The sequence below is a fragment of the Pelophylax lessonae genome (assembly GCF_965119305.1).
Source record: "Pelophylax lessonae genome assembly, contig: HAP1_SCAFFOLD_261, whole genome shotgun sequence".
NCBI lineage: Eukaryota > Metazoa > Chordata > Amphibia > Anura > Ranidae > Pelophylax > Pelophylax lessonae.
This window is the reverse complement of record NW_028120079.1, coordinates 207438-232661: the sequence shown is the minus strand read 5'-3', so window position 1 is coordinate 232661 and position 25224 is coordinate 207438. Positions and strand designations below refer to the sequence as shown.

The window sequence follows — 25224 nt, the reverse complement described above, 5'->3', positions numbered from 1 at the left end:
TATGGGATGTGTATGTTTGAGTGGATTGACTAAGGGGGAGGGGTTGTCCCAGAAGTGTATATCTCCTTATGCGTTGTGTTTAAATAAACAGTTTGATTCTGGTTTCACTCCAAAACTTGTACTGTCTATTTCTTGGGGTAACTATAGCCAGATTCACGGATCTCGTGTTCCAGAGCTTAGGAAGCAGCTTCTTGGCGGAGATACCCAGTCGGGGTGACCGGATTCCGTCACATTCTCCATCTGCCTCCTTTATTGGATTCCCATTCCCCCTGGACATGGTCAGTTCTTCTATTCAGGATACGTTGTTCAACTCAACATGACTTTGTGATTTTTTCATATACAGTTTCCTTTTGGATGTAATGTATTTTCAATGCAATTTCATTCTGTTCTATTCGTTATTATCTGCTGTATTTTCTATTGCAGAAATAAATGTATGAATGCATATTGAGTTCCGTCGCTCACACCCCTGATGAAGGGTATTCCCGCAAGGCGTAGGGTGTGGGGTCCTCTCTGGAAATCTATGCTCCATCACTTTTTTGTCGAACCATGACAAGTTTTTATATTTCATTCTTTTGTTATATGTATTTACCTTTATTGTTATGTTGATTTTATTGTGATATATTAAAATTTATATATTCTTTTAACCATTGTGGTGTTACTTTTGGCCCTTAAAGTCCCGTTCCCTACCAGGGGGGTTTGTCTCATTTTGGGATGTTGGCCTTATAACACCTCGCTCTACCTAGATGAGAGCTCTTTCTATTTTCTGGGAGGCTCGGCAGCTCTTGGGGTCTGAGGGTCATGCAGCAGAGTCCGGTTATTCCAGGACTGGGATATTATCAGAGGAAAGCCGGAAGGAAGGGGTTGTGTCATTTTGGTGCCAGCTTACCAACATAAACATATTATATATATATTTCTACACTGGTATTGTATTGTCAGAATAACATTAGGTATTGAGTTTAGGATTGATCACTGAGTTTAGGGGCCATATTTAAACCAAGGAGGAACATGAGTGGTGTGACAGACCTGGCCGGGACGGGGGCTTTTGGAGAGGACTGGGAGTGAGCCTCTTACCCACTGACTATGGGCCCTGGCTTTTAGGGGAACCCTACTCTTTGGAAGGTGTATACCTGGGGGATCCGTGGAGTGGTCTTTTTTCTGATTCAAATTTATGTCCCTCCAAAACACACTGACTCTGGGAACTGGAGGTTCCATATTTGGGGCCTCTAGGCCTCAAACCAGCAATGACTGTAGATGTTATGTTATCAGCTCAAACCACTGGGCCCCCGGCCATAAAGTGTTTATTGTAAGTATGTCTCCTGCTATAGTCTGTTGCCTACTAGTTAGGGTTAGGGTTAGAAATAAAACTAGGATTGGGAATAGGAATAAAGATAGGATTAGGAATACAGATAAGGTTAGGGTTAGGATTAGGAATACAGATAGGACTAGGGTTCGGAATAAAACTAGGATCAGGGTTAGGATTACAACTAGGGTTAGGAATACAGCTAGGATTAGGGATACAGCTAGGGTTAGGGTTAGGATTACAACTAGGGTTAGGATTATGAATACAGCTAGGGTTAGGATTAGGAATACAGATAGGATTAGGATTAGGAATACAGCTAGGGTTAGGATTAGGAATACAGCTAGGATTAGGATTAGGAATACAGGTAGGGTTAGGATTAGGAATACAGATAGGATTAGGGTTAGGATTAGGAATACAGCTAGGATTAGGAATACAGGTAGGGTTAGGATTAGGAATACAGCTAGGGTTAGGAATACAGGTAGGGTTAGGATTAGGAATACAGCTAGGGTTAGGATTAGGAATACAGGTAGGGTTAGGGTTAGGATTAGGAATACAGGTAGGGTTAGGATTAGAATACAGGTAGGGTTAGGATTAGGAATACAGATAGGATTAGGAATACAGGTAGGGTTAGGATTAGGAATACAGCTAGGATTAGGATTAGGAATACAGGTAGGGTTAGGGTTAGTTAGGGACAGGATTAGTGTTGGGCAAACGGTTCGGGTCAAGCAAAAGGTCGGCCGAAACATCGCTTGTAAGCAGTTTGGCAATCATCGGAATTTGCAGGACGCTCAGCGGGATGTTTACCCACAGCGTCCCATAATGCATTGCACGCGGCACAGTACATTCTAAACCTGCTGAATAAAAAGAACATTGCTGGCAATTTAAAAAAAAGTGAAAAAAAATAATAGTGTGGGGGCCCCCCCTCCAATCCATACCAGGTCATATGCCCTCAACATGGGGGGGGGGAAAGGCAGGCTTTGCACCCCTACCCCAAAGCACCTTATTGATGGGGACAAGGGTCTCTTCACGATAACCCTAGGCGGTGGTTGTGGGGGGTCTGTGGGCAAGGGGTTTATTGGAATCCGGAAGCCCCCCTTTAACGGGAAGCCCCCCCTAACATGTGAATGAGTAGGGTTACATTGTACTCCTACTCATTCACCAAAAAAAGGGTCAATAAGAAAGAAAAAAAACCCACAAACACAGTTTTTTGACAATCTTTTTATTAAAAATACAAAAATGAAAAAAAAACAATGTCCCCTGATGTAGATCCGATGCCTGCTGCCACCGCTGGATCTGAAAAAACAAAGCTCCGCCCATGAGGAATGCTGACCGATCCCCATGCCTGCTCTGCCGTTCTTACACAGGTAAGGGATGGGGCCATCTAGTGATGTCACCTGGTGGCAACGGCCCTTGTGACATTTACCGGTACCATTTGGGTTAGTGATGTCACAAGGTAGCGGGGCCACCAGGTGACATCACCAGGTGGCTCCACCCCTTGCCTTTTTAAGAACTGTCACCCGGACAGAGCATTTTTTTTTTCTCAGGTCCGCAGGAGGCGACGGGCTTCAGATCTACATCAGTGGACATTGTTTTTTTATCTCTTATTTTTTTTAAATAAAGGAAAATTATAATTTAAGGAATTGTCAAAAACTGTGTGTGTTTTATTGTTTTTTGTCACCTTTCTGGTGAATGGGTAGGGACACAATGTACCCCATACTCATTCACATGGGGGGGACGGATCTGGGGGCCCCCTTGTTAAAGGGGCCTTCCAGATTCCGATAAGCCCGTCGACTCCTATAACCACAGCCCAGGGTTGTCGGGAAGAGGACCTCGTCCCTATCAACATGGGGACAAGGTGCTTTGGGGGGGCAGAGCCATGTTGAGGGCATGTGGCCTAGTATTTTTCAGGAGGAGGGAGCACTTGTTTGCTCGCATGCACTGATAAGGGTCTAGTGTAGATTTTGGGGGGGAGCCTATGCCGTTTTTCTTTTTTTTTTGGGATTGCCGGCAATAGGTTGCAGCCATAAAGTACTTTTAATTCCTTTTCTTTTTCATTTAGAAATGTCAGGTTTGCTGCAGCAGGCTCTATACATCGTACAGATGTGCCACATTAGAGGCAGACTAAGGGGACACCCCAGACAGTATATTTAAAGTCATTTTTCATTTTCCATAACCTTTTTATGGCCAATTACTTTATATTATATTATTACGTTATATTACTTCCTTCAAAATGGGGACTTTTGCTTTTTTAAGTTTGGCTCCCATAGACTGTAATGGGGTTCGGTGTTCCGGTCTGAACTTTGTGATGTCAAGTTGCTCTGGTGCAAACCGAACTGGGGGGATGTCCAGCCCATCCCTACTTAGGATTCCTGTTTGGGGGGGGGCATTTTTCTTTGCCTCATCCCCCCAGAAAAGGCTACACATGTATTGCAGAAGGATGGGGAAATGAAGGAGTTCTCGTACAGAAGAGATGTGTACAGAAAATGAGCACTCACCAATGAGGGAATCCACTGACAGCTCCAGGTCCAGCCCCTCTTTCTGTGCCATGTGATCCAGGTCTGGCCCCTCCTTCTGTTCCATGGGATCCAGGTCTGGCCCCTCCTTCTGTGTCATGTCACTGTTTGCTGGAATGCGGGGCTTCTTGTCAGGTTAGGGGATGGTGCAGGAGAATCGGCCAATGCTGGAATGATGAACCCATCACCACCATCCAACCCGCTCGATAACACCCTGCAGAGAGATACACCATTACAGTTCACAGAGTGTATCTACCCTTCCTGATACCACAGGGCTTGGAGGATGCTCGATAACACCCCCCCCCCCCCACCGCCCCACTGCAAAACTTAGAGCTCAGTTCTTAAGATGTTTTTGCTGTACACCGGCTGTGCCCATTATGAGGGGTTCCCACCATCCCTGTGCTGAGTTCCTGGGTCTGTACCCCCGCTGTGCCCATTATGAGGGGTTCCCACCATCCCTGTGCTGAGTTCCTGGGTCTGTACACCCGCTGTGCCCATTATGAGGGGTTCCCACATCCCTGTGCTGAGTTCCTGGGTCTGTACACCCGCTGTGCCCATTATGAGGGGTTCCCACCATCCCTGTGCTGAGTTCCTGGGTCTGTACACCCGCTGTGCCCATTATGAGGGGTTCATTTTGTTTATTGGAAATTCTTACAAACAATCAACTTATATACAATAAAACCATAATAAATAACATATTTACAAAATAATTGAATATAACGATACAAAACAAGAACATAATAAATAAACCAAATTGCGCACAGCATAAACCCTACGAGAGAGCCAGACTAAGAAACTTCACCATGCATGGAGCCTTTAATCAAAAATTATATTTTAGGACTGATTTTCAGCTGATAACATTATTGGTTGCCACTTTTAACGGATAATTGAGGCAGCCGTTTCTTAGCCTGACTACTCTCTCCCCCTGGAGAACCAGTGCGCTTCAATGCACCCTGCGACTCATCATCCATAGAAGATTCTGTACTCAACAAGTCCCATTCATCGTCATCATCTGACAGGACCCCAAACTTATTTGTCAAAGGCAAAACCTCAGGACTGTGGGTAACTGAACACTTTTTTTTCCTTCTTTTGCCCTCCTTTCTTTTCGCCTCCAACCATTCCACATCCCCCTTGGACAAATTGGAAATAACAGTTTCCCCACTCTCACCCTCCCCTTCACCCCCACTCTCCCTTACCTTATCTACCACCAGGCCAGCCTCTTCACCATTCTCCCCACTCCTCTGCACCCCATGGTCCCTAATAGAAGCACAGCAATGTCTAGGGGAGGGGACTGGCACTGTACTTGATGCCCCTGCCTCAGCACCTCTTGCCGCCTCTGCAATTTTGGAAGACATAGACACAGAAGGATTGGACACATTCTTAGTAACCGATACCTTACATACAGACTGGGAAGACACTGACACACTGGGAATCGGCACAGACTGGGGCACCACAGACTGAGAAGACACTGACACACTGGGCATTGGCACAGACTGGGGCACCACAGACTGGGAAGACACTGACACACTGGGCATTGGCACAGACTGGGGCACCACAGACTGGGAAGACACTGACACACTGGGTATTGGTACAGTCTCGGAGGGAATCGCAGGCACCCTAGCTGCTGAGCTCTGAGCATCCTCCATGTCCAGACGGAAAAACTCTCTCATGAGCTCAGGCTGGTTGTGCATTGCCTCAGGACACTGACTATAAGGATGCCCAACTGCATTGCACAAGTTGCACCTTATAATATTGCAATCTTTTGCCAAATGCCCTAAATCCTGACACAGAGAGCATTTCATTACTGGACAGGAGGATGCAAAGTGCCCTTTATCCCCACACTTATTGCACAGCTTTGGCTGGCCTGGATAGAATATGGTCAGCCTGTCCCTCCCCAGGAAAGCTGAGGATGGCAGATGCTGGATGACATTATCAATGACTCTTAGTTTTAGCTGCACAGACCATCCCCCTGTCCATATTCCTCGATCATCCATAATTTTGTGTAAGGGGCTCAGGATGTCTCCATATCTCCTCAGCCATACAGATAAATCCTCTTGCGGTATGGACTCATTGCGCACAAGAATTGTCACCATTTTAATAAGTGGCTGACGTGACACAACTTTGGGGATGAGCCCTTTCCAGTCCGGCAGGCTCCTACACACATGTTCATATTTCTCCCAAAATATGTCCAAAGACTCCGGACGGACAAAGGACAAATCGTACTCATAGGAGCCGGTCGGACTGATCAGGGCGAAGATATCTGCAGGTTTAAAGCCCATCTGCAGAATCTTATCAACCACAGCTCTCCTATATGGGGGAATACCTTCGCCTTCCCATCTGAGCTGCACAACATTCCTCCTTTTAAATAATGAGGAAGATAAAACATTTCCATGCTCCTTCCCTGCTTGCACCCCCCTCCCAAACCCTTCAGCAGCACCAGCATATGTTTTCCTCCCAGAAACACCAGCAATTACAGCATTGTCTTTAGACACAGCCACACCTGATGACAAGGAGCCTGAATCAACCCTTGCAGTCTTTGGAGCAGCAGACAAGACCCACCCCCTCCCCCTTCTCTGAGCACTCAGCTGATTTCCTGGGTTCAATCACAGCCTTGTCTACTGCAAACTCCAAAAAAGTTATAATTACATAGTTTTAATTACATAGTTAGTAAGGTTGAAAAAAGACATCAGTCCATCCAGTTCAACCTATGCATCCAGTTCAACCTATGAATGTGTGTGTGTGTTTGCTTTTAATCGTACATTGTATACCCCTGTATGTTGTGGTCTTTAAGGTGTCCATCTACTAGTTTTTTGAAACTATCGATGCTCCCTGCTGATATAGTTATAGTACTACTGCTCCCAGCATCTCCTCCACCATGCTCAGGAACAGCCACTGTATTTGGTCCAGGCAAAGCCTCTGCAATGTCCGTGGTGCTCCTCTCTGCAGACTCTTCAACCAGAAGCTCACAGTTTTTTCCAATTTTCTCACCACTTGCATTTAAAAGTGGAATTTTTTCAGCAGGTGTATCAGGTTGCACTGCATGCTGCACATTGTCTATGGGTGTGGGCTGACAGCCCATAGCACTACAACCCTCAGCAAGCATATTGTCATTAATAAAGTTCATATCACCACTTTGCACACACACTGTACCTGCTTGCTGTGTTACCTCTGCAGTGTCATGGCTGATGGCGGGATCAAACTCCCTCCTGGTTGTTGCAGGCTTAATGGTGAATTTTCCTCTCTCCACAGGTCTCTCTTTCATAGGGCGAGGAACGGTATCCATCTCCTCATCTGGGGAATCTGCAGAAAAATGGAACTTTCTTCCATCCAGAGGGGATTCCAGCTCAGCGACGAACTCCAACATGCCAGTACCCCCCTCAACCTCCTGCTCAGATGTTCCACATTGCTGCTGCAGAGGGAGGGAGACAGAGGCCTCCGCCATTGGGGGCTCAGCAGATGTCTGAGGTGTTGAAGAGCTGGGCTCATCCTCCGGGCCCACTTTCTCACTCTCTGCTGACTCTGTCGGTACCTGCATCTCTTCACTGACTGGGTCACTCTCCATGCTGGAAACGGCTCCTCTCCTCATACGGCTGAAACGTTCCTCATTCCTGTATTTCTCCTGAAGTGCTTCACAGCTTTCCTTCAGAGAGCTCACCAACTCTTTCTGCTTCTTCAAAGCTTGCTCCAAGTCCTTCAATTCAGGCCTCAGAGCCGGTCTCTTCTTGCTGTACAGTTTGGCACAATACAACTTTTTCTTTTTAAATTCTACTTTCAAAGTTGCCAATTTCTCCTCCTCTTTCTCAATCCGCCTCAGCTTTTCAACAGTCCTCCGTCTAAAGGTAGGCAGGGATTCACCCCTCCTTCGGCCGAGCTCCATGTCTTCCATAGTCTCAGGCCTATCCAGGGGGCCCCCGCCAGGGTCCTCCCCAGGATCCAGCATCCCTCCTGGGGCAGAGAAGCAACTCTAGCCCCTGGCTTCTGGAAGCACACGAGCTAAGGAACCAGCAACCTCACACCTCGCTGTCAGGGAGTGGAATGGCAGTTTCCCACCATCCCTGTGCTGAGTTCCCGGGTCTGTACACCCGCTGTGCCCATTATGAGGGGTTAATTTTGTTTATTGGAAATTCTTACAAACAATCAACTTATATACAATAAAACCATAATAAATAACATATTTACAAAATAATTGAATATAACTATACAAAACAAGAACATAATAAATAAACCAAATTGCACACAGCATAAACCCTACGAGAGAGCCGGACTAAGAAACTTCACCATGCATGGAGCCTTTAATCAAAAATTATATTTTAGGACTGATTTTCAGCTGATAACATTATTGGTTGCCACTTTTAACGGATAATTGAGGCAGCCGTTTCTTAGCCTGACTACTCTCTCCCCCTGGAGAACCAGTGCGCTTCACTGCACCCTGCGACTCCTCATCCATGGAAGATTCTGTACTCAACAAGTCCCATTCATCATCTGACAGGACCCCAAACTTATTTGTCAAAGGCAAAACCTCAGGACTGTGGGTAGCTGAACACTTTTTTTCCTTCTTTTGCCCTTCTTTCTTTTCTCCTCCAACCATTCCACATCCTCCTTGGACAAATTGGAAATAACAGTTTCCCCACTCTCACCCTCCCCTTCACCCCCACTCTCCCTTACCTGATCTACCACCAGGCCAGCCTCTTCACCATTCTCCCCACTCCTCTGCACCCCATGGTCCCTAATAGAAGCCCTGCAATGTCTAGGGGAGGGGACTGGCACTGTACTTGATGCCCCTGCCTCAGCACCTCTTGCCGCCTCTGCAATTTTGGAAGACATAGACACAGAAAGATTGGACACATTCTTAGTAACCAATACCTTACATACAGACTGGGAAGACACTGACACACTGGGAATCGGCACAGACTGGGGCACCACAGACTGGGAAGACACTGACACACTGGGCATTGGCACAGACTGGGGCACTACAGACTGGTAAGACACTGACACACTGGGTATTGGTACAGTCTCGGAGGGAATCGCAGGCACCCTAGCTGCTGAGCTCTGAGCATCCTCCATGTCCCGACGGAAGAACTCTCTCATGAGCTCAGGCTGGTTGTGCATTGCCTCAGGACACTGGCTATAAGGATGCCCAACTGCATTGCACAAGTTGCACCTTATAATATTGCAATCTTTTGCCAAATGCCCTAAATCCTGACACAGAGAGCATTTCATTACTGGACAGGAGGATGCAAAGTGCCCTTTATCCCCACACTTATTGCACAGCTTTGGCTGGCCTGGATAGAATATGGTCAGTCTGTCCCTCCCCAGGAAAGCTGAGGATGGCAGATGCTGGATGACATTATCAATGACTCTTAGTTTTAGCTGCACAGACCATCCCCCCGTCCATATTCCTCGATCATCCATAATTTTGTGTAAGGGGCTCAGGATGTCTCCATATCTCCTCAGCCATACAGATAAATCCCCTTGTGGTATGGACTCATTGCGCACAAGAATCGTCACCATTTTAATAAGTGGCTGACGTGACACAACTTTGGGGATGAGCCCTTTCCAGTCCGGCAGGCTCCTACACACATATTCATATTTCTCCCAAAATATGTCCAAAGACTCCGGACGGACAAAGGACAAATCGTACTCATAAGAGCCGGTCGGACTGATCAGGGCAAAGATATCTGCAGGTTTAAAACCCATTTGTAGAATCTTATCAACCACAGCTCTCCTATATGGCGGAATACCTTCGCCTTCCCATCTGAGCTGTACCACATTCCTCCTTTTAAATAATGAGGAAGATAAAACATTTCCATGCTCCTTCCCTGCTTGCACCCCCCTCCCAAACCCTTCAGCAGCACCAGCATAGGTTTTCCTCCCAGAAACATCAGCAATTGCAGCATTGTCTTTAGACACAACCACACCTGATGACAAGGAGCCTGAATCAACCCTTGCAGTCTTTGGAGCAGCAGAGACAAGACCCACCCCCTCCCCCTTCTCTGAGCACTCAGCTGCTTTCCTGGGTTCAATCACAGCCTTGTCTACTGCAGACTCCAAAAAAGTTATAGTACTACTGCTCCCAGCATCTCCTCCACCATGCTCAGGAACAGCCACTGTATTTGGTCCAGGCAAAGCCTCTGCAATGTCCGTGGTGCTCCTCTCTGCAGACTCTTCAACCAGAAACACACAGTTTTTTCCAATTTTCTCACCACTTGCATTTAAAAGTGGAATTTTTTCAGCAGGTGTATCAGGTTGCACTGCATGCTGCACATTGTCTATGGGTGTGGGCTGACAGCCCATAGCACTACAACCCTCAGCAAGCATATTGTCATTAATAAAGTTCATATCACCACTTTGCACACACACTGTACCTGCTTGCTGTGTTACCTCTGCAGTGTCATGGTTGATGGCGGGATCAAACTCCCTCCTGGTTGTTGCAGGCTTAATGGTGAATTTTCCTCTCTCCACAGGTCTCTCTTTCATAGGGCGAGGAACGGTATCCATCTCCTCATCTGAGGAATCTGCAGAAAAATGTAACTTTTTTCCATCCAGAGGGGTTTCCAGCTCAGCGATGAACTCCAGCATCCCAGTACCCCCTCAACCTCCTGCTCAGATGTTCCACATTGCTGCTGCAGAGGGAGGGAGACAGAGGCCTCCGCCATTGGCGGCTCAGCAGATGTCTGAGGTGTCGAAGAGCTGGGCTCATCCTCCGGGCCCACTTTCTCACTCTCTGCTGACTCTGTCGGTACCTGAATCTCCTCACTGACTGGGTCACTCTCCATGCTGGAAACGGCTCCTCTCCTCATACGGCTGAAACGTTCCTCATTCCTGTATTTCTCCTGAAGTGCTTCACTGCTTTCCTTCAGAGAGCTCACCAACTCTTTCTGCTTCTTCAAAGCTTGCTCCAAGTCCTTTAATTCAGGCCTCAGAGCCGGTCTCTTCTTACTGTACAGTTTGGCACAATACAACTTTTTCTTTTTAAATTCTACTTTCAAAGTTGCCAATTTCTCCTCCTCTTTCTCAATCCGCATCAGCTTTTCAACAGTCCTCCGTCTAAAGGTAGGCAGGGATTCACCCCTCCTTGGGCCGAGCTCCATGTCTTCCATAGGCTGAGGCCTAGTCTCAGGCCTATCCAGGGGGCCCCTGCCAGGGTCCTCCCCAGGATCCAGCATCCTTCCTGGGGCAGAGAAGCAACTCTAGCCCCTGGCTTCTGGAAGCCCACGAGCTAAGGAACCAGCAACCTCACACCTCGCTGTCAGGGAGTGGAATGGCAGTTTCCCACCATCCCTGTGCTGAGTTCCTGGGTCTGTACCCCCGCTGTGCCCATTATGAGGGGTTCCCACCATCCCTGTGCTGAGTTCCCGGGTCTGTACACCCGCTGTGCCCATTATGAGGGGTTCCCACCATCCCTGTGCTGAGTTCCTGGGTCTGTACACACGCTGTGCCCAATATGAGGGGTTCCACCATCCCTGTGCTGAGTTCCCGGGTCTGTACACCCGCTGTGCCCAATATGAGGGGTTAATTTTGTTTATTGAAAAATCTTACAAACAACAACTTATATACAATAAAACCATAATAAATAAATTAATAAATAACATATTTACAAAATAATTAAATATAACTATACAAAACCAAAAACCAAACAAGAACATAATAAATAAACCAAATTGCGCACAGCATAAACCCTACGAGAGAGCCAGACTAAGGAACATCACCGTCACCATGCATGTAGCCTTTTATCAAAAATATATTTTATCTGAAAATCTAGGGGAGTGAAGCAAGGACAGAAAGAAAAGCCGCACACCCCGAGATCAACAGGCAGCAGCTACAGAGTCCTGATATTCCTCCACGCCTTTATCCAGGCCTCCTGCTGCCACCTGTCTTTCTCAAGACCCCGAATCTTCCCAACCTCACCCAGAATGTTCTGCACCACCACCTCAACAGGGAGGATTTTACTCCGTAAGGATACCTGGCACCGTGCACTCCACGTGAAATAACGGACTACTACACTAACTAAAAAAAGTGTTTCCAAATCATAATCCCGGCGAGTCTGGAATGCCCCATACACCCACTCTGCATAACTCATATGGGGGAGGAAGGGTACACTCAGAGCCCTCCCTACCCTCTTGTACACCTCTATATTAAAAGGGCACTGAAGCAAAAAATGATCCATGGACTCCACCGCACCTCCACACTCTACTCTCGGGCAGCCACGATCACTCACAGAGAGAAACTTCAGGTTGCCCTTCACATATAGTTTTCCATGGAAAGCGAGCCAAGCCTGATCCCTAAACTTCATTGGGATTCTCTCCAAATTAATCAAACGCAAACCCTCCCCCAAAACTAGGCTTGGGCAATCCCTTAAGGCCAGTGGTTCGCAAAAAACAGAGCTCATGATCCGCTTCTCAAGAAGTTTCCTTGGAAGAGATCTGATCTCCCCTGCCGTTACTTGCCACTGCCGAAGTATTTTCAAACACGGGGCAACATAAGTCGGGAGCTTATCATGCTTGACCCTCAGGCTTTTCACTGGCCCACCATTTTCCCAGTTTCGCAGAAAGGGCCTAAACCAGGACTGGAAAATACCAACCCACCCAGGCGGTCTCTCTGCCAACATGTTACCAAGGTTGTACTTTACAAACATCAGAGAGAAAAAGACTACAGGGTTGATCATTCCTAGACCACCCTCCCGCCTAGGAAGATAAGTCACACTCCTTTTGACAAGGTTTATTCTGTTTCCCCATAACAGCTGGAAGAAACAACTATAGATCCTGGTATAGAGAGACACTGGCAAAATGCAGACAAAACTGACATACAGAAAAATTGGAATCAGGTAACCTTTGATCAGATCAACCTTTTCCCTTAAGGAAAACCGCCAACTTTTCCAGCTCGCCACCTTGGCATTGGCATTCTCCAGCCTGCTCACCCAATTTGCATGACCATAGTCACCTGGGCCAAATTCAATGCCTAGAACTCTAATTTTTTGTTGGGGCTCCGGGAAGTCATCCGGGAGAACAAAGCTCTCACCTTCCACACCCATCCAGAAAGCTTCACACTTGTCCTGGTTGACCTTTGAACCTGATGCTTCCGCATACTGCCTTGTCACTGAGACCACCTCCTGCGCTTCCCCAGTCCCAGAGACAAAAACAGAAACGTCATCAGCATAAGCCACAACCTTCAAAGGAGGCTCACCAGCGATGCCCAAAGGTACCCCACACAATGGTCCACTCTCTAGCCTTCTAATGAAGGGGTCGATTGCAAACGCATATAGCAGAGGACTCAAAGGACACCCCTGACGCACACCTGAGCCAACCACAAAGGGCTGCCCAACCCAACCATTAACCAGAGGAAAGCTTTCAGCCCCTTTGTACAAAATCTTGAGCCAATCAATGAAACCCCCCTCCAGGCCATACTTGCCAAGAAGGAGCCATAGGTACTCATGATTAACCCTATCAAAGGCCTTAGCCTGATCCAATGTCAGCAGATATTTACCCCAACCAGCAGCCCTACAACGCTCCAAGGCCTCCCGGACAGCTAACACAGCTGAGAAAGTGCTTCTACCCTGGATTGCGCAGTGCTGGTGATGGGATAACAAATCGCCTGCCACTGATGATAATCGCCAGAAAAAAATCTTTGCCAGTATCTTTCTATCGACATTAAGAAGGCTAATGGGGCGCCAATTCTCAATCATCGAAGGATCTTTGCCCTTTGACAGAAGAACCACTGCAGATTGCCTCATGGAAGGAGGGAGAGAACCCTCATGCAAACAGCCATTAAAAACCTCCGCAAGGTGTGAAGCCAGGATCTTCTTAAAACATTTATAAAATTCGGCTGTCAAACCATCTGGCCCTGGCGTTTTCCTGATGGCTAGTTTATCAATAGCCTGGATCACCTCATCTGCAGTGATTTCATCTGTCAAATTCATCAAAGGAACAATATTTTCCAGACCTGGCGTAGAGTCCAAAAAACTCAACATCCCTGTCCGATCAAGGTTCTTTCCTCCCAGGAGATCAGCATAGTATGACCTGACGACCTCCAGGATCCCTGACCTAGACTTCGTCAGAGAGCCCGTACTGTCCTTCAGGCCATTGACCGTCTTAACTGCTACGCTCTGTTTACAATTCTGGTAAGGGTCAGGCGAATGGTATTTCCCATAGTCCCTTTCCTGAACCAAAGAGGCGTGCCGGTCATATTGATGGGTCCTCAGGAGGAGCTTCACCTCAGAGATCGCCCCAGAATCTCCTCCATTCGATACAAGGCGGTCAAGTTTCCTCCGCAAACGCTGGTAGGTGATATACTTATCTTGCTGTCTCTTTCTCCCTATGGCCTTGAAAAGCCTAACAGTCCGCTGTTTTATAAGCTCCCACCATTCTGACTTACTGTTGCAAAAGTCTAGGATAGTTACCTGTGCCTGAAAAAATTCCTCAAAGGATTGTCTTACTTCCTCGTCATCCAGGAGGGCCGAATTCAATCTCCAGATACCCCTCCCCCTAGGTGGCACGCCTGAGGCATTCAGAGTCAAATATAGAATACAGTGATCAGAAAACTCCACTGCCCGACAAACAGGTGCCGAAAAAGCAGAGTCCTCCTTTAAAAAAAACCTATCTATCCTACTCTGACTATTACCTCGCTGAAAAGTGAACCCCGTGCTGTCTGGGCAGCGCTTAATGTGCACATCTACCAGACCTGCTTCCCTAACCATTGCATTTAGGAAAAGGCTGTCATAGCCCAGCTTATCTCTGAAACCTCTCCTGTCTTTAGGCCTAGTAATGGTGTTGAAGTCACCTCCAAAGATAACCTGCTGAGCCGTAAAAAGAAAAGGCTTAATCTTTGTAAAGAGGCATTTCCTGTCCCATTTTGTCTGGGGACCATAGATGTTAATCAGGCGCAGGTCCTGCCCCCTCACAGAGACATCCAAAATCATGCATCTCCCAATCCCTACCTCAATTACCCGTCGGCATGTTACCATACCAGAAAAAAGGACCGCAACCCCGCTGTAAGGCTCGGCCGCAAGAGACCAAAAGGAGGGACCACGCTTCCACTCCTTCTTTGCCAGATGTATATCAGCCAGATTACTGAGATGGGTCTCTTGCAAAAACAAAATGTCAGCATCAAACTCGCTGAGCAAAAATAAGGCCATATGACGAGCACTCACTGATTTTAAGCTGGCAACATTAATGGTTGCCACTTTTAACGGAGTGGGAACTGCCATTAGGATAATTGAGGCAGCCGTTTCTTAGCCTGACTACTCTCTCTCCCTGGAGAACCAGTGCGCTTCAATGCACCCTGGGACTCATCATCCATAGAAGACGCTGTACTCAACGAGTCCCATTCATCGTCATCATCTGACAGGACCCCAAACTTATTTTTCAAGGGCAAAACCTTAGGACTTTGGGCAACTGAACACCTTTTTTTTTTTCTTTTGCCCTTCTTCCTTTTCTCCTCCAACCATTCCACATCATCCTTGGACAAACTGCAAATTACAGTCTCCCCACTCTTAGCCTCCCCTTCACCCCCACTCTCCCTTACCTTATCTGCCACCAGGCCAGCCTCTTCACCATTTTCCCCACTCCTCTGCATCCCCTGGTCCCCAATAGAAGCCCTGAAATGTCGAGGGGGTGGGACTGGCACTGCACTTGATGCCCCTGCATCAGCACCTCTTGCGGCCTCTGCAATTTTGGAGGACATAGACACAGAAGGATTGGACACATTCTCGGTAACTGATACATGCAAACGCACAGACTGGGGCGCCACAGATTTGGAAGACACTGACACACTGGGAATTGGCACAGACTGGGAAATCACAGACTGGGAAGACACAGGCACACTAGGCAAACGCACAGACTGGGAAGACACAGGCACACTGGGCAAACGCACAGACTGGGAAGACACAGGCACACTGGGCAAACGCACAGACTGGGAAGACACAGGCACACTGGGCAAACGCACAGACTGGGAAGACACAGGCACACTAGGCAAACGCACAGACTGGGAAGACACAGGCACACTAGGCAAACGCACAGACTGGGAAGACACAGGCACACTGGGCATTGGCACAGACTCAGAGGGAATCGCAGGCACCCTAGCTGCTGAGCTCTGAGCATCCTCCATGTCCAGGCGGAAGAACTCTCTCATGAGCTCAGGCTGGTTATGCATTGCCTCAGGACACTGGCTATAAGGATGCCCAACCGAATTGCACAAGTTGCACCTTATAATGTTGCAATCCTTTGCCAAATGCCCTAAATCCTGACACAGAGAGCATTTCATCACTGGACAGGAGGATGCAAAGTGCCCTTTATCCCCACATTTATTACACAGTTTTGGCTGGCCTGGATAAAAGATGGTCAGCCTGTCCCTTCCCAGGAAAGCTGAGGATGGCAGATGCTGGATGACATTATCAATAACCCTCAGTTTTAGCTGCACAGACCATCCCCCCGTCCATATTCCTCGGTCATCCATAATTTTGTGTAAGGGGCTCAGGATGTCTCCATATCTCCTCAGCCATACAGATAAATCCCCTTGTGGTATGGACTCATTGCGCACAAGAATCGTCACCATTTTAATAAGTGGCTGACGTGACACAACTTTGGGGATGAGCCCTCTCCAGTCCGGCAGGCTCCTACACACATGCTCATATTTCTCCCAAAATATGTCCAAAGACTCGGGACGGATAAAGGACAAATCATACTCATAGGAGCCGGTCGGACTGATCAGGGCGAAGATATCTTCGGGTCTAAACCCCATCTGCAGAATCTTATCAACCACAGCTCTCCTATATGGGGGAATACCTTCGCCTTCCCATCTGAGCTGAACCACATTCCTCCTTTTAAATAGTGAGGAAGATAAACCATTTCCATGCTCCCCCCTACCAGATCCTGTAGCAGCACCAGCATAGGTTTTCCTCCCAGACATACCAGTAATTACAGCATTGTCCTTAGACACAACCACACCTGCTGACAAGGAGCCTGAAACATCCCTTGCAGTCTTTGGAGCAGCAGAGACAAGACCCACCCCCTCCCCCTTCTCAAAGCACTCAGCTGCTTTCCTGGGTTCAATCACAGTTTTTTTTACTGCAGAATCCCCAACAGTTGTAGCACTACTGCTCCCAGCATCTCCTGCACCATTTTCAGGAACAACAGCTTTATCTGGGTCAGGAAAAGCCTTTGCAATGTCCGTGGTGCTCCTCTCTGCAGACACTTCAACCAAAAGCTCAAAGTTATTTTCAGTTTTCCCACCAATCGCATTTAAAGTTTTTTTAGCAGGTGCATCAGGTTGCACTGCATGCTGCACATTGTCTATGGGTGTGGGCTGACAGCCCATAGCACTACAACCCTCAGCAAGCACATTGTCATTAAAGTTCACATCACCACCTTGCACACACACTGTACCTGCTTGCTGTGTTGTTACCTCTGCAGTGTCATGGCTGATGGTGGGATCAAACTTCCTCCTGGTTGTTGCAGGCTTCATGGTGAATGTTCCTCTCTCCACAGGTCTCTCTTTCATAGGGCGAGGAACGGTATCCATATCCTCATCTGAGGAATCCGCAGAAAAATGTAACTTTCTTCCATCCAGAGGGGTTTCCAGCTCAGCGATGAACTCCAACATGCCAGTACCCCCCTCAACCTCCTGCTCAGATGTTCCACATTGCTGCTGCAGAGGGAGGGAGACAGAGGCCTCCGCCATTGGGGGCTCAGCAGATGTCTGAGGTGTTGAAGAGCTGGGCTCATCCTCCGGGCCCACTTTCTCACTCTCTGCTGACTCTGTCGGTACCTGCATCTCTTCACTGGCTGGGTCACTCTCCATGCTGGAAACGGTTCCTCTCCTCATACGGCTGAAACGTTCCTCATTCCTGTATTTTTCCTTAAAAGCTCCGCTACTTTCCTTCAGAGAGCTCACCAACTCTTTCTGCTTCCTCAAAGCTTGCTCCAAGTCCTTTAATTCAGGCCTCAGAGCCGGTCTCTTCTTACTGTACAGTTTGGCACAATACAACTTTTTCTTTTTAAATTCAGTTTTTAAAGCTGCCAATTTCTCCTCCTCTTTCTCAATCCTTGTCAGCTTGTCCACAATCCTCCGTCTAAAGGTAGATAGGGATTCACCCCTCCTTGGGCCGAGCTCCATGTCTTCCATAGGCTGAGGCCTAGTCTCAGGCCTATCCAGGGGGCCCCCGCCGGGGTCCTCCCCAGGATCCAGCATCCCTCCTGGGGCAGAGAAACAACTCTAGCCCCTGGCTTCTGGAAGCACACGAGCTAAGGAACCAGCAACCTCACACCTCGCTGTCAGGGAGTGGAATGGCAGTTTCCCACCATCCCTGTGCTGAGTTCCTGGGTCTGTACACCCGCTGTGCCCATTATGAGGGGTTCCCACCCTCTCTGTGCTGAGTTCCTGGGTCTGTACACCCACTGTGCCCAATATGAGGGGTTCCCACCATCCCTGTGCTGAGTTCCTGGGTTTGTACACCCGCTGTGCCCAATATGAGGGGTTCCCTCCATCCCTGTGCTGAGTTCCTGGGTCTGTACACCCGCTGTGCCCATTATGAGGAGTTCCCATCATCCCTGTGCTGATTTCCAGGGTCTGTACACCTGCTGTGCCCATTATGAGGAGTTCCCACCATCCCTGTGCTGATTTCCAGGGTCTGTACACCCGCTGTGCCCAATATGAGGAGTTCCCACCATCCCTGTGCTGATTTCCAGGGTCTGTACACCTGCTGTGCCCATTATGAGGAGTTCCCATCATCCCTGTGCTGAGTTCCCGGGTCTGTACCCCTGCTGTGCCCATTATGAGGGGTTCCCACCATCCCTGTGCTGATTTTCAGGGTCTGTACACCCACTGTGCCCATTATGAGGAGTTCCCATCATCCCTGTGCTGAGTTCCCGGGTCTGTACACCCGCTGTGCCCATTATGAGGGGTTACCACCATCCCTGTGCTGAGTTCCCGGGTCTGTACCCCTGCTGTGCCCATTATGAGGGGTTCCACCATCCCTGTGCTGAGTTCCTGGGTCTGTACACACGCTGTGCCCATTATGAGGGGTTCCCATCATCCCTGTGCTGAGTTCCTGGGTCTGTACACACGCTGTGCCCATTATGAGGGGTTCCCATCATCCCTGTGCTGAGTTCCCGGGTCTGTACACCCGCAGTGCCCATTATGAGGGGTTAATTTTGTTTATTGAAAAATCTTACAAACAACAACTTATATACAAAAAAACCATAATAAATAAATTAATAAATAACATATTTACAAAATAATTGAATATAACGATACAAAACCAAAAACCAAACAAGAACATAATAAATAAACCAAATTGCGCACAGCATAAACCCTACGAGAGAGCCAGACTAAGGAACATCACCGTCACCATGCATGTAGCCTTTTATCAAAAATATATTTTATCTGAAAATCTAGGGGAGTGAAGCAAGGACAGAAAGAAAAGCCGCACACCCCGAGATCAACAGGCAGCAGCTACAGAGTCCTGATATTCCTCCACGCCTTTATCCAGGCCTCCTGCTGCCACCTGTCTTTCTCAAGACCCCGAATCTTCCCAACCTCACCCAGAATGTTCTGCACCACCACCTCGACAGGGAGGATTTTACTCCGTAAGGATACCTGGCACCGTGCACTCCACGTGAAATAACGGACTACTACACTAACTAAAAAAAGTGTTTCCAAATCATAATCCCGGCGAGTCTGGAATGCCCCATACACCCACTCTGCATAACTCATATGGGGGAGGAAGGGTACACTCAGAGCCCTCCCTACCCTCTTGTACACCTCTATATTAAAAGGGCACTGAAGCAAAAAATGATCCATGGACTCCACCGCACCTCCACACTCTACTCTCGGGCAGCCACGATCACTCACAGAGAGAAACTTCAGGTTGCCCTTCACATATAGTTTTCCATGGAAAGCGAGCCAAGCCTGATCCCTAAACTTCATTGGGATTCTCTCCAAATTAATCAAACGCAAACCCTCCCCCAAAACTAGGCTTGGGCAATCCCTTAAGGCCAGTGGTTCGCAAAAAACAGAGCTCATGATCCGCTTCTCAAGAAGTTTCCTTGGAAGAGATCTGATCTCCCCTGCCGTTACTTGCCACTGCCGAAGTATTTTCAAACACGGGGCAACATAAGTCGGGAGCTTATCATGCTTGACCCTCAGGCTTTTCACTGGCCCACCATTTTCCCAGTTTCGCAGAAAGGGCCTAAACCAGGACTGGAAAATACCCACCCACCCAGGCGGTCTCTCTGCCAACATGTTACCCAGGTTGTACTTTGCAAGCATCAGAGAGAAAAAGACTGCAGGGTTGATCATTCCTAGACCACCCTCCCACCTAGGAAGATAAGTCACACTACTTTTGACAAGGTTTATTCTATTCCCCCATAACAGCTGGAGGAAACAACTATAGATCCTGGTATAGAGAGACACTGGCAAAACGCAGACAAAACTGACATACAGAAAAATTGGAATCAGGTAACCTTTGATCAGATCAACCATTTCCCTTAAGGAAAACTGCCAACTTTTCCAGCTTGCCACCTTGGCATTGGCATTCTCCAGCCTGTTCACCCAATTTGCATGACCATAGTCACCTGGGCCAAATTCAATGCCTAGAACTCTAATTTTTTGTTGGGGCTTTAGGAAGTCATCCGGAAGAACAAAGCTCTCACCTTCCACGCCCATCCAGAAAGCTTCACACTTGTCCTGGTTGACCTTTGAACCTGATGCTTCCGCATACTGCCCTATCACTGAGACCACCTCCTGTGCTTCTCCAGTCACAGAGACAAAAACAGAAACATCAGCAGCATAAGCCACAACCTTCAAAGGAGGCTCACCAGCGATGCCCAAAGGTACCCCACACAATGGTCCACTCTCTAGCCTTCTAATGAAGGGGTTGATTGCAAACGCATATAGCAGAGGACTCAAAGGACACCCCTGATACACACCTGAGCCAACCACAAAGGGCTGCCCAACCCAACCATTAACCAGAGGAAAGCTTTCAGCCCCTTTGTACAAAATCTTGAGCCAATCAATGAAACCCCCCTCCAGGTCATACTTGCCAAGAAGGAGCCATAGGTACTCATGATTAACCCTATCAAAGGCCTTAGCCTGATCACACAGGTGTCGAAAAAAGTAGAGTCCCCCTTTAAAAAAAAAACCTATCTATCCTACTCTGACTATTACCTCGCTGAAAAGTGAACCCCGTGCTGTCTGGGCAGCGCTTAATGTGCACATCTACCAGACCTGCTTCCCTAACCATTGCATTCAGGAAAAGGCTGTCATAGCCCAGCTTATCTCTGAAACCTCTCCTGTCTTTAGGCCTAGTAATGGTGTTGAAGTCACCTCCAAAGATAACCTGCTGAGCCGTAAAAAGAAAAGGCTTAATCTTTGTAAAGAGGCATTTCCTGTCCCATTTCGTCTGGAGACCATAGATGTTAATCAGGCGCAGGTCCTGCCCCCTCACAGAGACATCCAAAATCATGCATCTCCCAATCTCTACCTCAATTACCCGTCAGCACGTTACCATACCGGAAAAAAGGACCGCAACCCCGCTGTAACGCTCCTTGCGTTTCTTATAAGGTGTGGATTTTCAGCTGCAGAAGTAGTTCCACGTCAGTAGTCATGTAGGAGATATGCTGAGATACCAATCCCAACCTCAATGACTCATCATGTATGGAAGGTCTTATTTCAGCCAGTAAATACACACAGTAATTAAGCTGGTTCCTAGTGTGACTTTATATACATGTGGTAAGACAATGATGAAGGTCTTAGGGATAGGTTTGAGTGGAAGTGGTAGGTGACAGACACTTGAGGTGAGACAGTGCAGATGGATGCAGGAAGGGTTAGCGATCATGTATGATAAAAGATGACAGAGTAGCAGGTGCATACAGGAGAGATCAACCCAGTGCAGGAAATAGTAGCAGTAGCCTCAAGAGCTAGCAATCTAGTTATGCAGATGTAAAAGACAGTCCTTGCTATGCAGAGCTAAATAGTGTAAGCCTAGTACAAGTCTATAGAGATTTCCCCTGTGGGGTACTTAGCACTAATAGCGATAGCCGAAGGATCGCTCAGGAGATGCGGATGATCCAGTAGCAGGATGCAGGGATCAGCGCAGCGAGGTTCGTCAGCGAGGAGAGCTTGCAAGCATGGAAGCTTCAAGCAAGATTAGTATCCAGGTACTGGTGTTTGAACGAACACATGTGAGTGAGAACCGACGCCCTAAATAGCCATCTAGTCCGGCGCTGGGTGATGACAGCTTCAGCCTTAAAGGGAAACACACCTATATGTGTTTCTTCTGTCTAGGTAGATGGAAATCACCCGGAATAAATGTGATAGGAGGCACTGAGAGTGCCAGAACCTTACACCCCGCTGTAAGGCTTGGCCGCAAGAGACCAAAAGGAGGGACCACGCTTCCACTCCTTCTTTGTCAGATGTATATCAGCCAGATTACTCAGATGGGTCTCTTTCAAAAACAAAATGTCAGCATCAAACTCGATGAGCAAAAATAAGGCCATATGACGGAGCACTCACTGATTTTAAGCTGGCAACATTAATGGTTGCCACTTTTAACGGAGTGGGAACTGCCATTAGGATAATTAAGGCAGCCGTTTCTTAGCCTGAATACTCTCTCTCCCTGGAGAACCAGTGCGCTTCACTGCACCCTGGGACTCATCATCCATAGAAGACGCTATACTCAATGAGTCCCATTCATCGTCATCATCTGACAGGACCCCAAACTTATTTGTCAAAGGCAAAACCTTAGGACTTTGGGCAACTGAACACCTTTTTTTCCTTCTTTTGCCCTTCTTCCTTTTCTCCTCCAACCATTCCACATCATCCTTGGACAAACTGGAAATTACAGTTTCCCCACTCTTACCCTCCCCTTCACCCCCACTCTCCCTTACCTTATCTGCCACCAGGCCAGCCTCTTCACCATTTTCCCCACTCCTCTGCATCCCCTGGTCCCCAATGGAAGCCCTGAAATGTCGAGGGGGTGGGACTGGCACTGGCACTGCACTTGATGCCCCTGTATCAGCACCTCTTGCGGCCAATTTTGGAGGACATAAACACAGAAGGATTGGACACATTCTCTGTAACTGATACATGCAAACGCACAGACTGGGGCGCCACAGATTTGGAAGACACTGACACACTGGGAATTGGCACAGATTGGGGCACCACAGACTGGGAAGACACAGGCACACTAGGCAAAGCACAGACGGGGGCACCACAGACTGGGAAGACACTGACACACTGGGCATTGGCACAGACTCAGAGGGATTCGCAGGCAGCCTAGCTGCTGAGCTCCGAGCATCCTCCATGTCCTGACGGAAGAACTCTCTCATGAGCTCAGGCTGGTTGTGCATTGCCTCAGGACACTGGCTATAAGGATGCCAAACCGCATTGCACAAGTTGCAACTTATAATATTGCAATCCTTTGCCAAATGCCCTAAATCCTGACACAGAGAGCATTTCATTACTGGACAGGAGGATGCAAAGTGCCCTTTATCCCCACACTTATTGCACAGCTTTGGCTGGCCTGGATAGGCGATGGTCAGTCTGTCCCTCCCTAGGAAAGCTGAGGATGGCAGATGCTGGATAACATTGTCAATTACTCTCAGTTTTAGCTGCACAGACCATCCCCCCGTCCATATTCCATGATCATCCACAATTTTGTGTAAGGGGCTCAGGATGTCTCCATATCTCCTCAGTCATACAGATAAATCCCTTGTGGTATAGATTAATTGCGCACAAGAATTGTCAATATTTTAATGAGTGGCTGGCGTGATACAACCTTGGGGATGAGCCCTTTCCAGTCCGGCAGGCTCCTGCACACATGTTCATATTTTTCCCAAAATATGTCCAAAGACTCCGGACGGATAAAGGACAAATCATACTCATAGGAGCCGGTCGGACTGATCAGGGCGAAGATATCTGCGGGTCTAAACCCCATCTGCAAAATCTTATCCACCACAGCTATCCTATATGGAGGAATACCCTCACCCTCCCATCTAAGCTGCACAACATTCCTCCTTTAAATAACGAGGAAGATAAAACATTTCCATGCTCCTTCCCTGCTTGCACCCCCCTCCCAGATCCTGCAGCAGCACCAGCATAGGTTTTCCTCCCAGAAACACCACCAGTAATTACAGCATTGTCTTTAGACACAACCACACCTGCTGACAAGGAACCTAAAACAATCATTGCAGTCTTTGGAGCAGCAGAGACAAGACGCACCCCCTCCCCCTGCTCTGACCACTCAGCTGCTTTCCTGGGTTCAATCACAGTTTTGTCTACTGTAGAATCCCAAACAGTTGTAGCACTACTGCTCCCAGCATCTCCTCCACTTTTCTCAGGAACAACAGCTTTATCTGGTCCAGGAAAAGTCTCTGCAGTGTCCATGGTGCTCCTCTCTGCAGACTCTTCAACCAAAAGCTCAAAGTTATTTTCAGTTTTCCCACCAATCGCATTTAAAAGTGAAGTTTTTTCAGTAAGTGCATCAGGTTGCACTGCATGCTGCACATTGTCTATGGGTCTGGGCTGACAGCCCATAGCACTACAATCCTAAGCAAGCACATTGTCATTATTAAAGCTCACATCACCACCTTGCACACACACTGTACCTGCTTGCTGTGTCATGGCTGATGGCGGGATCAAACTTCCTCCTGGTTGTTGCAGATTTTATGGTGAATCTTCCTCTCTCCACAGGTCTCTCTTTCATAGGGCGAGGAACAGTATCCATCTCCTCATCTGAGGAATCCGCAGAAAAATGAAACTTTCTTCCATCCAGAGGGGATTCCAGCTCAGTGATGAACTCCAACATCCCAGTACCCCCCTCAACCTCCTGCTCAGATGTTCCACATTGCTGCTGCAGAGGGAGGGAGACAGAGGCCTCCACCATTGGGGGCTCAGCAGATGTTTGAGGTGTTGAAGAGCTGGGCTCATCCTCCGGGCCCACTTTCTCACTCTCTGCTGACTCTGTCGGTACCTGAATCTCCTCACTGACTGGGTCACTCTCCATGCTGGAAACGGCTCTTCTCCTCATACGGCTGAAACGTTCCTCATTCCTGTATTTCTCCTGAAGTGCTTCACTACTTTCCTTCAGAGAGCTCACCAGCTCTTTCTGCTTCCTCAAAGCTTGCTCCAAGTCCTTCAATTTAGGCCTCAGAGCCGGTCTCTTCTTGCTGTACAGTTTGGCACAAAACAGCTTTTTCTTTTTAAATTCTGCTTTTAAAGCTGCCAATTTCTCCTCCTCTTTCCCAATCCGCGTCAGCTTGTTCACAATCCTCCGTCTAAAGGTAGACAGGGATTCATCTTTCTTTGGGCCAAGCTCCATGTCTTCCATAGACTGAGACCTAATCTCAGGCCTATTAAGGGGGCCCCCACCGGGGTCCTCCCCAGGATCCAGCATCCCTCCTGGGGCAGAGAAGCAAC

General features: G+C 48.0%; 1 protein-coding gene across 1 annotated transcript in view; it reads right to left on the bottom strand.

Annotated features, from left to right (window-relative positions):
• Positions 1–25224, bottom strand: part of LOC309543594 (uncharacterized protein) — a 46830-nt gene that overhangs the window by 10064 nt on the left and 11542 nt on the right. The window contains exon 2 of the mRNA XM_082276055.1: positions 3796–4027. Coding sequence (XP_082132181.1) covers positions 3796–3913 — 118 coding nt within the window. The 5' untranslated portion in view covers positions 3914–4027. The remainder of the gene's footprint in view (positions 1–3795; positions 4028–25224) is intronic.